Source organism: Lolium rigidum, chromosome 2 (genome assembly GCF_022539505.1).
Source record: "Lolium rigidum isolate FL_2022 chromosome 2, APGP_CSIRO_Lrig_0.1, whole genome shotgun sequence".
Lineage (NCBI taxonomy): Eukaryota > Viridiplantae > Streptophyta > Magnoliopsida > Poales > Poaceae > Lolium > Lolium rigidum.
Window position 1 is genome coordinate 66,883,671 of NC_061509.1, and position 14,580 is coordinate 66,898,250.

Below are 14,580 nucleotides of genomic sequence, written 5' to 3' on the forward strand. Positions count from 1 at the left end.
ACAAGCCCTCCCTCGGCGAGGCCACCGCCCAGCACGGCGCCCCGCAGCCTGTCCAGGAACACCACCACGCCGCTGGTGAGGCAGAGGGAGGGAAGAAGCGCCCTGCAATCCTAGGATCATGGCCGTGCCCCGGAGCTCGAGCAGCGAGGGCTCCTTGCAGACCACGACGTCTGTGACGCGCCCAGAGAAGCGCCTAGAACCAGCGCGCCACGGCGCCCGCGCCGCGCGAAATCCGCGATGGACCTCCACGACGTGGGTGTTCCGCGCGGTCGGCCACTAGTGCACGATCACCACCGGCGGCTTCGGGCCAGATTCTTGGATCCGGAGCACAGCTGCGCGCCCGGAATCGGCCTGCACGGCTGTCGGACATCGTCCGTCGCGGCGGACGCGGTCGCCCATGCCCACCGTGCTGAACCCTAGCCTCTAGCACGTAGCCCTAGCCTCTAGCATGTAGGGGCGCGGCCGAGCACTGCGGTGGTGTGGAAACGGAAAAGGAGGAGACGGCGGCGCCGGACATGGCCAGGCAGGGGGAGGAAGGCAGCAGGCCTGGGGCAGGGATGGAGTTCGAGGCGGTGGAGATAATGGGGAGAGAGGGAGTGCGGGGAGAAAATCGAGGGGTGGTCAAAGCGGTTCTCTAAAAAATGCTAGATCCACCCAGTTCAAAAGGAAGCACAACACAAATCAAAGAAAACAACAAGGGAAAGTGCAAGAAGACACCCGAAGTGCACACAAGAAAAATAATCAACCACAAAATCACTTACGTGTCAACCTGTTGTTAATCCAAAAAAAAATCAAAATTCTGGAAAAGAAGATGTTTGTTACCCTTTTATATAGTAGTTATTTTAGATCTTCTGTCTTTTTCGTAAAATAGTTGAACCTTCTGCATCCACGGATAAAGTCCACCATAATTTAATTAAACTAGATACAAGATAACAAGGCCCAAATAACAGCAAACAAAGTACGTACATGTAATAGACAGACCGTCAAAAACATGATATATATGTCCATTCTGTAGCTTGAGCTACATGGAGCCTGTTTTTTTTTTTATTTAAAAATGGTATTTCATAGCTTCAAAAAAATATGAACAAAAAATCTTGAGATAGATAATGTTGTACACTCTACCACTGTGAAAAAAAAGCAATACGAAAAACTGAGTATTTGGGCTGTGCAAAATTCACAAATCCATGGATCTGAATAAGTGAACAGTATAGATTTTAAAACATCCAAAATTTGTCAGAAATTGTCATTTTTCTGCAGCCTCAAATATAATGTATTTCATCATGAGATTTTGCACAGTAGTAGAGTACATCATTGTCTACATCGAGATTTTTTTTATAATTTTTTAAAACTTCAAAATGTTGAATTCGAATTTTGTCAAAAAAAAAAAAGGAACCCATGTAGCTCGGGCTACATTTGACTTTGTGCTACGGTTGCTATGTTCTAAAACTTTGCAACTGTTCAATAAGAAATCACCATCTTAAAGATATCGACAGAAGAAAAAAAGGACACTCCATTTTCAACGATTGCACACTTTTGGTAGTTGGCTCTTGGGCTTGTTTGGGCGGTGGTGTCTAAACAATGCCACGCTTTGCTACACAACACAACTGGGAAAAAGAAAGTCCGCTAAAAAAAAAAACTGGGAAAAAGAAAGGAACAAGACAAAGGAAACGAACATAGTCCATTTTCCAAGAGATAGCCACGAATAGATGTACTATTTGATGGGGATTGGCCGGATTGCTTGGACTTTGGAGTTTGGACTGACTAAAAACGCCGAGCTGAAAGAAGCTGCAGGCATCCCCACTGCACTTCAGTCAACTGAACTCCCTGTGTACTTATCGGCAGCAGCCTCGCGCACATCCACTGCTGAATTGACACCAGGAATCAGTGAAGATCAGCTGAATTAAGAGTCCAGAGTCAGCGAGAGCGCTCGGCACGGCAAGTCGGCCAACTCCAACCACCATGGCCGCGGCGGCTCTCGCCCTCCTCCTGCTGGTCCTCCTCCCTGCCCGCCAGGCCCACGCCACGGCGGCCGGCGACGCGCACCCGGGCTACGCGGGCGCGGAGGCCGACACCTGCGGGGCGGCGCCGCTGGGCGGTGCGGCCCGCCACGGCCCGGCGCTGGAGGAGTACGGCGGCGGGCGCATCTTGGACATCACGCACGCGTACCGGCCGGCCATGCCGGCGTTCGCGACCGGCGCGACGGTGGGGCCCCTGGTGCGGCTCAAGGCGTCCATGGAGGAAGGCTCCGAGTACAACCTGTCGGAGCTCCGGATGGAGTGCCACATGGGCACCCACGTCGACGCGCCGGGCCACATGAACCAGGAACACTTCGCCGCCGGCCTCGACGTCGACAAGCTCGACCTCGACGTCCTCAACGGTGCGCGCTCCCTGGTTTTTCTTTCTTGTGACTTTTGTCGGCCGGAAGATTTCGCCGCTAGAGTTCATCAGAATTAGCATGGTGCTAGTACTTGTGAATGATTTGACGTTTGACTTGTTCGTGTTCCTCGACAGGTCCTGCCTTGCTGATCGATGTTCCAAGGCACACGAATATAACAGGTACGGATGACTACTGCATCATCGATGAATCACCCTGCTAATGAACTCGTTCTCATATCACTCGTATAGTGCTGTATTGAGATATCGGTTTCTCTATTGAATTTCATGCTTTTTTTTAACAGTTGTTTGATGTGAATTCAATATGCACAGACCAACATCTGCATTTTTTTAAAAAAAGTGCTGATATTCTTACTAAGAATATTTGATTCACATACATGACTTGGTATATGCAGCTGAAGCAATGCAATCCCTAAATATACCGAAAGGTGTACGTCGAGTTCTCTTGAGAACACTGAACACAGACAGGTAGAGATATTCATGTAGAGAATACATTTTTCGCCATAAGCATTAGTTGAACATTTTAAAGGCTGTATTAAATATGTATGCAAGCAAATCATATGTAGGGGGCTCATGTGGAAACCAGCTGGTGACCTGAGCTATGTTGGATTCACAGAGGATGGTGCACAGTGGTTAGTTGACAACACCGACATCAAGCTAGTCGGTAAGTAAACTGTAGCTGTATTGGTATCATACCAGATTTGCTATTATAACCTTTTAAAAAAGTGTACTATCCAGGTTCAGATAGTTCATGGCATTTTTGCTTGGTGGATCAATATATGCATTTACTTACCTTATCTGATGTGAATTTAACATAGCGATATTGCCAATTCTGCAGGGATTGACTATATATCAGTTGCTTCGTTTGATCACTTGATCACTGCTCATTTGGCCTTTTTCAAAAACGCGGTAAGAAGCAGCTGCCCTTTCATGAGCCCAAACCGAAATATGAAATTGAAGCCACCAGTTATGCTCGTTGCTCTGTACTAATCTCTGATCCTACGTTGCTTATTCCGCAAGTCCAGACCAGAAATTCCTTCTCAAGCATTACTGACTAAATAACCGACTCTGAAAACATGTAGTACGGCATTGCATGCTGACAAGTAACAAGTTGGCAAAAGTGTTGGTTCCACAATTTCCTTACTAATCAACCTCCTTCGGGTGTAAAATGTTTGCTTACGCTATTTCAATGTTCCTGCGAAGAACATTACATTTGACATATTGATGATAAACACAATGAACTTACCTTCTTGGAGTTTGCATTATTGATTGAAACTTATCGGTTGGTTTGCTACTTTGTTCTATCAGGATATCATCATAGTCGAAGCCCTGAAACTAGACAACGTCAACACTGGACTATACATGCTGCACTGCTTACCTCTAAGACTGGTTGGGGCCGAGGGTTCACCAATTAGGTGCATTCTTATCAAGTGATCACTTCGCTTCTGCTCTGGCTGAAGGCTGCGATGTATCGTACCCACATATGCTACATCCTCGCTACTGTTCTCGGTGCACAGTTTCTGTAAAAAGAAAACGCCTCATGTCACATATATATGTTTGTACTGTCAAATCAACAATGAAAATTAGTATTACTACAAGTCTGTGGTGCAAGACCAAACCTATAGTGAATTAGGGCAGCCTGCTTGCTCTGCCAATGCTGTGTTGTGTGCCTGTAATGGTGTGCCCCATGTTGAACCACATGAACTGAGCAGTTTATAAGTACATTTTGCTCTCAGGTGATTTCTGCAATATTTCGACTCAACTCAGACCAAGAATATGATGAAACCTGCTACTCCTATTCTCATTGCTGCCACGTTGAACTCTTCTTTGAGATGCTAGCTAGTCAAAGCTGCTATAGCTGCACTATGTTTCCTGTGTAACTCAAAACAGGTTGCACGCTGGTGAATATAGCGTACGATCTTTGGATGCTTACTGTATAAGTTCTCATTTTTCCCTTCTAGCTGCAATTGATGATACTGATATAACAGCTACATGGATACTCTTGTGCACGTCTACTACCTCCAATCCACAATAAGTGCCAGGGGTTTAATTTAAATTTGAGCTAATTTGAACTAAAATCCCGACACTTATTATGGATCGGAGGGAGTACTATATTAGCCCTGGCTCCTGAGCAAAATGCCACTACTCATTCTTTGAAACGCTATCATGCCAATCTGACATATCTTTCCATGCTTACTATCTCGTCAGTAATACCTTACATTACTTTTACAAGAGTAAAGCAATTGGACCGTCCTCACAGGAGGAAAAGGTAGAGAGCATGTCAATCTGATACAGAGTATATCTTTGGATGCTTACAATATCATCAGTACTAACGTACATTACTTTACAAGAGTAGGTGCAAAATTGTATGAGAAAGCATATGCGGTCACTCAAGCAGATCAGTGAAAATTCAGTATACCAAAAAGCAAACTAGTAATGCTACAGACAGCTAATCTTGAAAGCATGACCCAATGAATCAAATAACTGGAACATCGGTTTTGCCATATTGATGATGGCCTACTTTTCTATGTCAATTTTTCCGTTGCACCTTGTGTTGAATGACCCATCCAGCAGCTGAGCCAAGAACAGAAGCAATACTTGGTATAGCACCAGCAGGTAGATCTGTCAGATCGCTCTTAAGGATCAGCCCATTATGTTGCAAACAGCGGCTGTGTAAGCCTTGAGTTAGTACTTGATCACATGGTGCCGCAGCCACAGCTCATACATAACCATGTGGAATGCATCATAAGGAACAGGAGGTGAGTGCCATACAAAGTGTTTCTGAACCTGCAATCCCAAATTAACATGTTAGTATCGGAGTGCGCCAGAAACAATCTAGTTTTTTGGGCACTACGGAAAAACAATCGACAAATCAATAGGATCCACTACTCAGGTCTTACAAAAGAACTTTCGAGTAGCTAATAGTCTAGTGAAAAGACATGACCAAATAAAACCTCAACCAAAGAACAAAAGTGGTGGTCTTGTTATTTTGTATTCTGATCTCCTAGATTATTTTCTACAACAATTAGATTCAGTATACAACAACATTCTTCTGATTGTAAATAACTTTTCTGTCTTCTAGATAAAGGAAGGTGAATATATAAAGAAGTTTTATAATGAAAAAATCTTCCTCAAGAGATGCATACCTGAACTAGAGATTTGTGCAATGCAACAAACTCTTCCTGTGATATAGATTTTAGGATACTCTTCAGTTCATATACATCGCGCTCCTTAAGTACAACCGCAAACTTTCTCCAGTCAAGAACATCATTGAAAGGCAGATCATAGTAGTCTGACAAAATAACTACAAGAACATAACAGAATAAATTAGAACGTAATAATCTGGAGAGCACTAAAAAATTTAAGTGCCCATGAAATGAGAATAATAACAACGAATGGCCATGGGTAGCATGTATTTCACATGTAAAAAATACTAACCAGGCACACAACCATAGTGTATTGAATCAGATATACGAGCACTGTTAACTTGAGAGCCACCAGGACAGATACAGAACTTAGTACGGTAGAACTGCTTCTGATAAACTAGCTCTCCAATAGCTCTATTAATCCGATTATTGCTGATAGCAAGCTCTGTATCATTCTCCCAGACTCGTGCTAAAATAACTCTTATTTTTGAATTGCGATGGCCAGCCCAAAATCCAAGATTTGTCCTGTTTCCATTGCAGAAGCAACAAGTTAAAGATGCAGGTTTAGGAGGAACGCAAATAGATCCTTAGGCTGTAGTTGGGACCAGTTTATGGTTATCAATTACGAGCAACTTCCAAATTCCATATGCACTAGAACAAAACATTGAGCAGTGTAAAATCATGTACACTTCTGAAGTATTCAGATTCAGAGAGTATAAACGCATTAATAATGAGACAATTGGGTAAATAAGCGTGTGAGTTTCTAAAAACTTCTACACAATCCAGATATTTACTTCATAAGAGGCTATAGTTATTAGAGTCATAGCCATCAAGTCTAGCAAATTTAAAACTTACGAGTTCCAAACAGTTAAATACAATAAAAACTAGCATATAGAATATCTTTTTCTTAGATCACATATAGAAGCCCATATAGGGTACTTTATTATATAGCACAACAAATAGGAAGTGTCATCTAAACCTGTTTTCAATGTCATTCCCTCCTTCGGGTAGAGCAAATGGCTGTAATACTTGAGGCAGAGCAACATCCTTATGAGGTATAAAGTCAACATTATAGCTTGGTGAGCAGACAACTCTAATAGAGTTCTTCACCATGAATGGAAGTCCTTCGAACGCCCTCACGCCTACGTCATGGCATGTGACAAAGAAGTGGTCCGCTCCTAGCGTCCGGTTCCAGTAAGGGTACTTGTTTATCAAGCCTTCAACATAATCCTTAGCTATCATTGTCATATTTTCATACGAAGTACCCTGCAATGTAATTGCAAGAATAATTCAATCAAATACCAGAAGAGCACAGTAACTAATCAGTTCAAGTGGCTTTTGGTCACTCAGCAGTATAGTGATCTTTTGGGAAGTAAAGTTTGATTCCGAGCAATACTAAGGAAATTATAGCACTACAGTATGATGAAAGGAGCAGTAGGGCTAAGGAGAGTGTAGGGGACCTTGCCGCGCATCTTGTGGGGCGAGATGGGGACGAAGAAGAGATCGGCACTGTCGGGGTCTTGGGTGCGAAAGCGGCTCTCCCGGATGTTCTGGAAGAAGTATCCCTCGCTGGCGTACTTGCCGGTGAGCTTCCGCGGCGTCTGGTAGAAGGTCTTGGGGTCACCGTCCGGGTAGATGTATACCTTGAAGCTCCGCTCCATATCCGCGTAACCCGCCGCGAATGCCTCGGGGGAGTAGTACACGGACGGGCGCGGCGCCACCGGCGTGGAGGATGAGAAGGGCCGGAGGCGGCGGGGTTCATCGACGGAGAGGGAGGGGGCCGCGGCGGGGCGGAGCGAGCGGAGGAAGAGGAAGGATATAGAGAGGAGGGCTACTGTGGCGAGGAGGAGGAGCGCCCGGGGGAGGGGAGAGGAGGCGCCGGCGAGGCGGCCGGCCATCGCCGGAGGTGGGGAGAGGAGTGGAGCGAGGGAGTGATGCGGGGTGCGGATTGGGAGGGAACAGCGACTCGAGGGTGTTTTCTGTAAAAGAAAGATGCCGTTTAGATCTTCTGCGTCTTTGGAAGAAAAATTATGTTCTCTTTGATTTTCAAAGAATTTTTATTTAAAATGTGGTGGAGTAATAGAAATTTTCTCTACGAATTTCTTTGAACTACATTCTAAAAAAAAGTCCAACCACCGCAACCTATTGCAAAGAACCATTTTCTTTACGAAAATTTTAAGGATAGTCGAGAGTCTGGAGACTAACTTCTCATACATGTAGTAACAAAAACAAATTTGAAACTAACTTCAAAGTTTAAATTTTTTTTATGACTAAATTGTCTATTCAAATGATAATCTGTTATATATGGGGCACCAAAACTAGATCGCATATGGTTATGTTTTGACACATTTTGAACTTTTGTGTGCCAATTTTAGTAGTACTAATATGTGGCTATTTATCTCAGATAGCAACTTTAAAGTTGAAAAGAATGCGGCAAAATATAGCAACATAGTGTTTAGTTTTGAAGATCTTGTCTAGACCAATAATCCGACTAGTTGGAGATGGATTGCAAATCGGGCTTCACATTTTCACTCATGTTTTTTCCCTATTATTTTGGGTATTTTGTAGCCCTAGAAATCAAAAAGGCATTAAGAGTGCAGATTATGAACGTTCAAACAAAAACAGTCTTATTTTCTTTGGAAATTAAGAATCGTAGTTTTCTGTGGTACAGCTTGCCAAGATTACACACCAAGGTCACAAGGTGGAAAGTGGAATGTCGGTACTTGCAACGAAGTATTTATCTGTCTTGGATGACAAACAAAACCACGCTTACGCTGGATCTGCATCACAAAGGTGCTGCTTTACGTGCTGGAACACACGAGGCGATGCACTGTTTAAGGGTTGAAACCATTAGCAACGTGCATCCGATTCCAACGCCACTTTACCACTTTTATATTCCAGTACAAGCACACGAATGACTGGATAGTCGTTTTAGATCCCCAGCTCCATGGAGCTCGTTTTTTTTTTTAAATCAAAAGCATCATTTTGAAAACTCAAAAATTCTGAAAAAAGTATGGACATATCTTTTCAACAAATATGGGGAGCAAACTTCAGATTTCCTTTTGCCCTTTTTATGGCCACAAATTTTTTTTATGTAGCCCAAAATGAATGTACTGTATTACTTAACTAAACTTTACAGATGCATAGAATACATCTCTATGTATCAACTGATACAAAGCAAAAAAAAATGGAACTTCTAAATATCATTTCCGAAATTTTGAAAATCCCAGGCTCACTCGAGCCCGGGAGAAAAAAAAACGCCGCACTCCAAGAATGGCATACTACATAATTTACATTTTTCAGGTCTATTTACATTTCACAGCTCTTTAGTTCAGACGCTAACATGCAGTACCATACCAGTACTGCAGTAAAGCAAAAGAGCCTACAATAAATTTCTATTGTGTGCTTTATGCCGGAGCAAGGCAAGTGTCAATCAACACATTCGATGAAAAGTTTCTGGAATTTTAAAGGACTATATCATGCAAGAGAAATAGTCCTGGAGTCTTGGTGAGTCAAGTGGGTGGCATGCACCATTAATCTGTGCAGAATGAATCACTGCATTCAGCTGCTGGGTCTGTATCGCCGGAGGTAGAGGAACAATGCCGTGAAGGCCGCCGCTGCGTAAGGGAACACGGTCCAGATGCCCTGTTTGCAAAGGAAGTATGATTTGGATTAGAGGAGTTAGGGGGAGGGACAAACGGCATTGTGGGGTGTGGGGGCCAGATGATGTACCACGGCAGCTGCGACGCTTGCAAGTGCCACGACTGGGCGTTCTCTGAGAAGAAATCCGACCACTAACTGCAGTGAAACATCTTGAATGTTATGAGTAAGGATTGACAGGTTTTTGTTCACTGATATGTGGCAAGTTCTTGTGTTGATAAATCATGTGGCTGTATCAAGTGGTCAATTGGTAACTTAAGAACAGAAAACAGTTTCAGAACCAAATTATAAGGTCAATGCCACTTTACCTGGATCGGAAGAGTAAATAGACAGCCACAACAAACTCCAGCGAAATAACAATCTGCGGATACGCCCTGTTTACAGTTATCAATAATGTCAATGACACAGCATTCATGAGCAGTATAATGTTGAAAATTTTAACTGAGAGTGAACCCTCAAGAAGTACTAACTGCTGCGCCGGCCAGAAATGCTGTGGGATTCCTTACACCAATTGAAAATCGCTCAACTGCAGTAAATTGAACCAATAGTTTAAGTGCTCAAAAAATTATTTATGAACGCATGTGGTGCATTTTGTGGAATTTACAGCACTTGATGTTTGCCCAAGCTTATCAATTGTTGAGAAATTACTTTCAGACGCATACCAAAACCAATCAGATTCCCATACTTTTGTATCGCACTGGATACACTAAGGGCTTTCTCCTTGCTAACTCCAAGCTGTAAGAATTAACTGTAATTAGATCTCTATATAATACACGAAAGATTTGTGCTGTGATTTTGCAAAATAGAATATACTATAGCAAGGTTAACAATTAATCTTATAGTGGGCGGATAAACAAAAATCCCTGCCTAACCTTGCTGTATATGTCTTCAGAGGCTTTTGTTTTCCTAAAAAGCTTCCCAAGATAAAAGGGAACCATATCGCTGATACAAACACCCCTGCATCAAAGGATGGTTTATGGTAATATTTTACATTAGTTAATGTTGTAATATCCTCTGACGAAAGGTCTGTATACAGAGACAAAGGGTGAGCATACCAGTAAACCCACAACACTGTAGAAATTATATAAGATGCATTCGATGAGAACGAGTTAACAAAAGATTGCCAAGTTCCATCCAAACAAAGGGTCCGTGCTAAGGAAATCCCAACCTACATTACAAACAAAAAAAGCCATTACACTTATAAACAATCAAACTAATATGAACAGGTATAATAAAGTTGTCCTTGTGAAAAATAGAGCTGGAATCTTAGATGAGCAGTCTGAGGTACCAGTGCAGAGGACAGACCCAAACGTTTAAAGCCTCTTCACTGATAAAAAGTCCAAATCCAGCAGCCATGAGCAACCAGAAGTACACCCACCTGAAGAAATTTTATTAGCAAACCAATCTATTTTTAAAAATCAATGAAGAAATATTTAGGACATGGACCAGAGCTCAAAATAGGGGCAATTGTCTCTAGACATTGACTATTGTGTGTAGTGTTCGATTCAATCACAGTTCACGGGGGAATAGATCTGACACCTCGGACTCCCAGTGCCTCCCGAATACGTTTCAACAACAAATATTTTTTACTTCAGCATATATTTATTTCTAGTGTAATAGCACAACATTTAGCATGTGTGAAACAGAGATGACAGAAAAATGGTCAAATGCGCATACCCTGGCGTATATTCCGGAATTATGACCTTCTTCCCAAATAGAGAAAATGTATATCCGACAGTTGCTGCTGCTGTATCTGACTGCGTAGAAGCATCGATAATTTGAGGCAAGCTGAAAGAAGGGCCAGCAGAAGATTGCTTCATTAAGATCGATACCGCGGTGACTGTCACTGCAACACCCAGAGCAACTGCCACTTTTGCAAGGAAAGAAGCACCAGGATTGCTAGATTCCGCTTGCACCGCATCAATGATCTCACTCGGATCGCCGCCACCAGCACAAGATTCTTCCCCAGACATCGCCTTCGCAGTCCATGAACCCAAACGGCGCAACCTTCGCACACTGTTAATGTTTGCAGGAAAGAATTATCACACATCCAATCCAACAAATTCCCCCCAAAGCACCTTTCTGTAACAAAATCGAGCGCTAAATCTACAAGAGATGACTATAAGAAATCCACAGCTTGTTAAATTCAGTGAGAAACATAAGGAAACTTAGGAACAACTACACTAGAGATGCTACAGCGATGCACTAGATATTAGCCACAAATCGAAGCTTAGAAGCGTCATTTCTAGCGGGGCGTGCTCCAAATTTGCGCAGGCAGCTAACGATGCCGTCTGCACAAACGCCTACGGAGAAAAGCCACCCTCAAACTCTGATGTTACCAGGGGGCAACTCCAAGAGAGGGAGAATCCAACCTCGTAATACGACAGCGGGCGGCGGCGGACCGGCGGGATCCGGCCGAAAAGGTGGCTCGGTGGCGGAGGAGACGAGGAGGAGGCGGTGGCGGAGGGGAGCCGAAGTGCGCGGGGACCATCGCCATGAGGAGGCGGCGGCGGCGGCGCGCGTGTGTGTATCAGGAGCAGGCTATCAGCGTATGTTTTGTGTGGCGCCAAAGTAGGTTGGTTGCTGCAGGGCGGGGGAGATGATGATGCGCATACGCCAAGGACGCGTGTGGTTGCCTGCATCCTTTTGCTCGCATCGGGCCAGCAATCGGCTCGTTTGGTTGCCTGAGCTGAGTCGCGTTTTGCACGAACCCCTTCTCAAAGCAGTGTCGGGCCAGACCTTGGAGGAATGCCCGGTTCGGTAGTTTCCAGCGGTGCAGGCAAATCTCCAAGCCCGCTGATGCAAAAGAGAATCTTCGATGCACGGGCGGAGACGAGAATGGAGATGGCGGGAGCTACGACGCGTATCGGCGAAAAGCGAAAAGGGGCGGGAAGGATTCCGTCACCTCCCGCCGCGCCCCATGTCCTATTTCTACCCCCTCCTCCACTGTCCCCCAAATTTCGAGCTCCTCCTCCCGTCGGTAGCGGTGTAAGAGGCGCACGCATCTCCGGCCGGCGACGGCTGCGGCCGCCGCGGTGGCGGCGGCGAGTGCATCTGGGCTGCTTCATCTACTTCGTGGTCCAACGCACCTTCACCTCCGGCGATGAATGTAAACCATCCCGTATCCCCGTACCGCGGTAATATTTAGATCTAGGTTAGGAGTAGTTAGATCTTGCAAGGGTTTGTGCTATTCACCATTGCAATGAATTGCTTGTCTGATTTAGGATGATTGTTAGTATGGTTTGTGCTATTCACAGTTGCAATGAACTGCTTGTCTGATTTAGGATGTACTACGATGTGTGTAGGACTCCTTCGCGATGACTTTAGCCGAGCGCTTGTCTGCGTTGGAGACTCTCGCATCCCTTCGCAAGTTCCCGATTCGCAGCCCACGTATGAGTCCAAGGTCACCACTCGCCCGTGTCCGACCTCGGTGGCTCGGTAGCGGCAGAGGTGGAGGCTAGGTTGGCCACCACTACGAAGAACAAGAACCGCAGGGAAGCGGAGAGGGCCTTGAAGACCGGGCAGAAAAGAAATGCCACCATGAAATGGCTTCCATTCATGTCCAGCTTCGTGTTGAAGAAGATGTGCGACTTGATCCAGAGAGGAGTGAGAACTGACAAAGGATTCAAGAAAGTTCATCTCAATTCTGTGGCGAAGGGCCTTTTTGAGCATTGTGGTGTGTCCGTCTGCTCCACTCAGGTGTACAACCACCTGAGGTAGTGGAGGCAGAGGTGGCTCACCATTAGTAGGCTCCGCGATCTAAGCGGTGCTCAGTGGTGCGAGGACACCAAATGCATCGTCCTTGAGGGGCACTACTGCGGGCACGTCGCGGTGAGCACCTCACTAACTCAGTCATCCTCACTAACTTTTGTGATCAGCCACGAGCAGAACTAACATCATTGTCCCTTCGTATCGTAGGATCACCCAAAGGACGCGGAGTTCCTGAATGTGCCCATCGCCAACTACGACGAGATGCATACATCTTCTCCTTCGGCCTCGCCACCGGCAAGTATGCCATGGGATCCAGTGAGCCCCCGGGCTCGGCTGCAGCAAATCCTGCACCTGAGGATCCTGAAACCCAGGAGCCCGACACGGTCAACCTCAATGCTGACAAGCCCGCTGACGCGCCTGAGAAGCCGACCACCGGCAACAGGAAGAGAGGTGCCTTCGCCGACGACGAGCTGGTGGCCTTCACTAACATGACTGTTGCTGTGAAGGACGTCGCACAGGCCATCAGGGACAACAAGCCCACGAACATGCACCCTGACCTGTACAATGCGGTCATGGTGTTGGCGTCAGAAACCCCCTGGCGGGCAGAGACGGTCAACACGGTAGAGCCGGGAACAACTAGGGCTGCGGCTGGCCCCAGTCCCTCAGAGCGACGGCCCGCAAAGCCTCCTGGTCGCACGCGCCGATGCCAATCGCAAGGGCGTGCCACCCGACCTATACCCGGTCGGAAGGTGTGGATGATGCCTCGCTTAGTTTCCTGCATGGCATACACGTAAACATTAAATTCGAGCCTCGATCGGCTCTCGAGTTATCTTGTGAATCGGCTCAAAGAGCCGATCCACCCATGATCCGGACAAGGTGTCCGAATATATGGTGGTCCCGCTTGATCAAGATGAAGCTAATGAGATCTACGACGATTTAGGGTTTTCACCGCATAATCGGATCATCCTACTCACGATTGGGCCTCGCGCTCGCGCACGGTGACCGTAAGCCGATCCTAGACAGGGCCTAAAAACCAACACGAGGTTGATCCCGGAACATCCTTTCTAGGGCTAGCAAACGCCACCCTACACGCCGCCGGATCCTCCAACCCTTTGTAAGGCCTAACTATTGCGGATGTTAAACTAATCCTTGATGAAACAAGGAGCAATCGTAACGGATCAGATCTACTAAACTATGATCAAGCGGGTGCCGCCCCTACACCTAAGATAGGTGTAAGGGCGGCTAGATGTGCAAGGGTCGCATAACGAAAGCATGTAATTCGAAGAACAATGCTAACCCTAACACATCTAAGATAACTACGTTGCTCGCCATCAAAAAGGCTTCGAGTACGAGCAACGCATGAACAACGTGGGCAGGCTTGGCCGCCTAGATCGCAAGATGCGATCTAGGCAGCATGGTGCTTACCGGAGAAACCCTCGAGACGAAGGAGTTGGCGATGCGCCGAGATTTGTTTGTGGTTGAACGTTGGTTGTTGTTTATTCCATAAACCCTAGATACATATTTATAGTCCGAGCGGACTTTCTAATGTGGGGCGTGCACCAAACCGTGCACGAGTAAGATTCTAACTTCTAAACTAAGATGCGATCTAATATGTTACGTATACACGGGCAATTAAGCCCAACTTGGTATAAAAGGCCGATTCACGTAT

The 14,580-nt window shown here is 45.6% G+C and overlaps 3 protein-coding genes across 3 annotated transcripts; 1 reads left to right on the top strand and 2 right to left on the bottom strand.

The window, feature by feature from the left end:
* Positions 1 to 1,812: 1,812 nt before the first annotated feature.
* On the top strand, positions 1,813 to 4,143 carry LOC124691875 (cyclase-like protein 1). Its single transcript, XM_047225156.1, has 6 exons — positions 1,813 to 2,377; positions 2,512 to 2,556; positions 2,790 to 2,862; positions 2,961 to 3,058; positions 3,233 to 3,303; positions 3,703 to 4,143. Exons 1-6 carry the CDS (start codon positions 1,960 to 1,962, stop codon positions 3,826 to 3,828), a joined length of 831 nt encoding a protein of 276 aa, XP_047081112.1. The 5' UTR covers positions 1,813 to 1,959; the 3' UTR covers positions 3,829 to 4,143.
* Positions 4,144 to 4,618: 475 nt separating this feature from the next.
* LOC124691874 (probable glycosyltransferase At5g03795) lies at positions 4,619 to 7,438 on the bottom strand. The gene is made up of 5 exons (XM_047225155.1): positions 7,001 to 7,438; positions 6,520 to 6,806; positions 5,833 to 6,065; positions 5,541 to 5,698; positions 4,619 to 5,181 (listed from the first exon to the last, which is right to left on the bottom strand). The coding sequence occupies exons 1-5, from the start codon at positions 7,436 to 7,438 to the stop codon at positions 5,080 to 5,082; spliced, it is 1,218 nt and encodes a 405-aa protein (XP_047081111.1). The 3' UTR covers positions 4,619 to 5,079.
* A 1,377-nt stretch (positions 7,439 to 8,815) lies between these two features.
* Positions 8,816 to 11,752, bottom strand: LOC124686631. Its single transcript, XM_047220540.1, has 10 exons — positions 11,573 to 11,752; positions 10,878 to 11,216; positions 10,506 to 10,578; positions 10,256 to 10,368; positions 10,073 to 10,157; positions 9,863 to 9,935; positions 9,671 to 9,726; positions 9,509 to 9,574; positions 9,273 to 9,338; positions 8,816 to 9,185 (listed from the first exon to the last, which is right to left on the bottom strand). Exons 1-10 carry the CDS (start codon positions 11,695 to 11,697, stop codon positions 9,102 to 9,104), a joined length of 1,080 nt encoding a protein of 359 aa, XP_047076496.1. The 5' UTR covers positions 11,698 to 11,752; the 3' UTR covers positions 8,816 to 9,101.
* Positions 11,753 to 14,580: the final 2,828 nt, after the last annotated feature.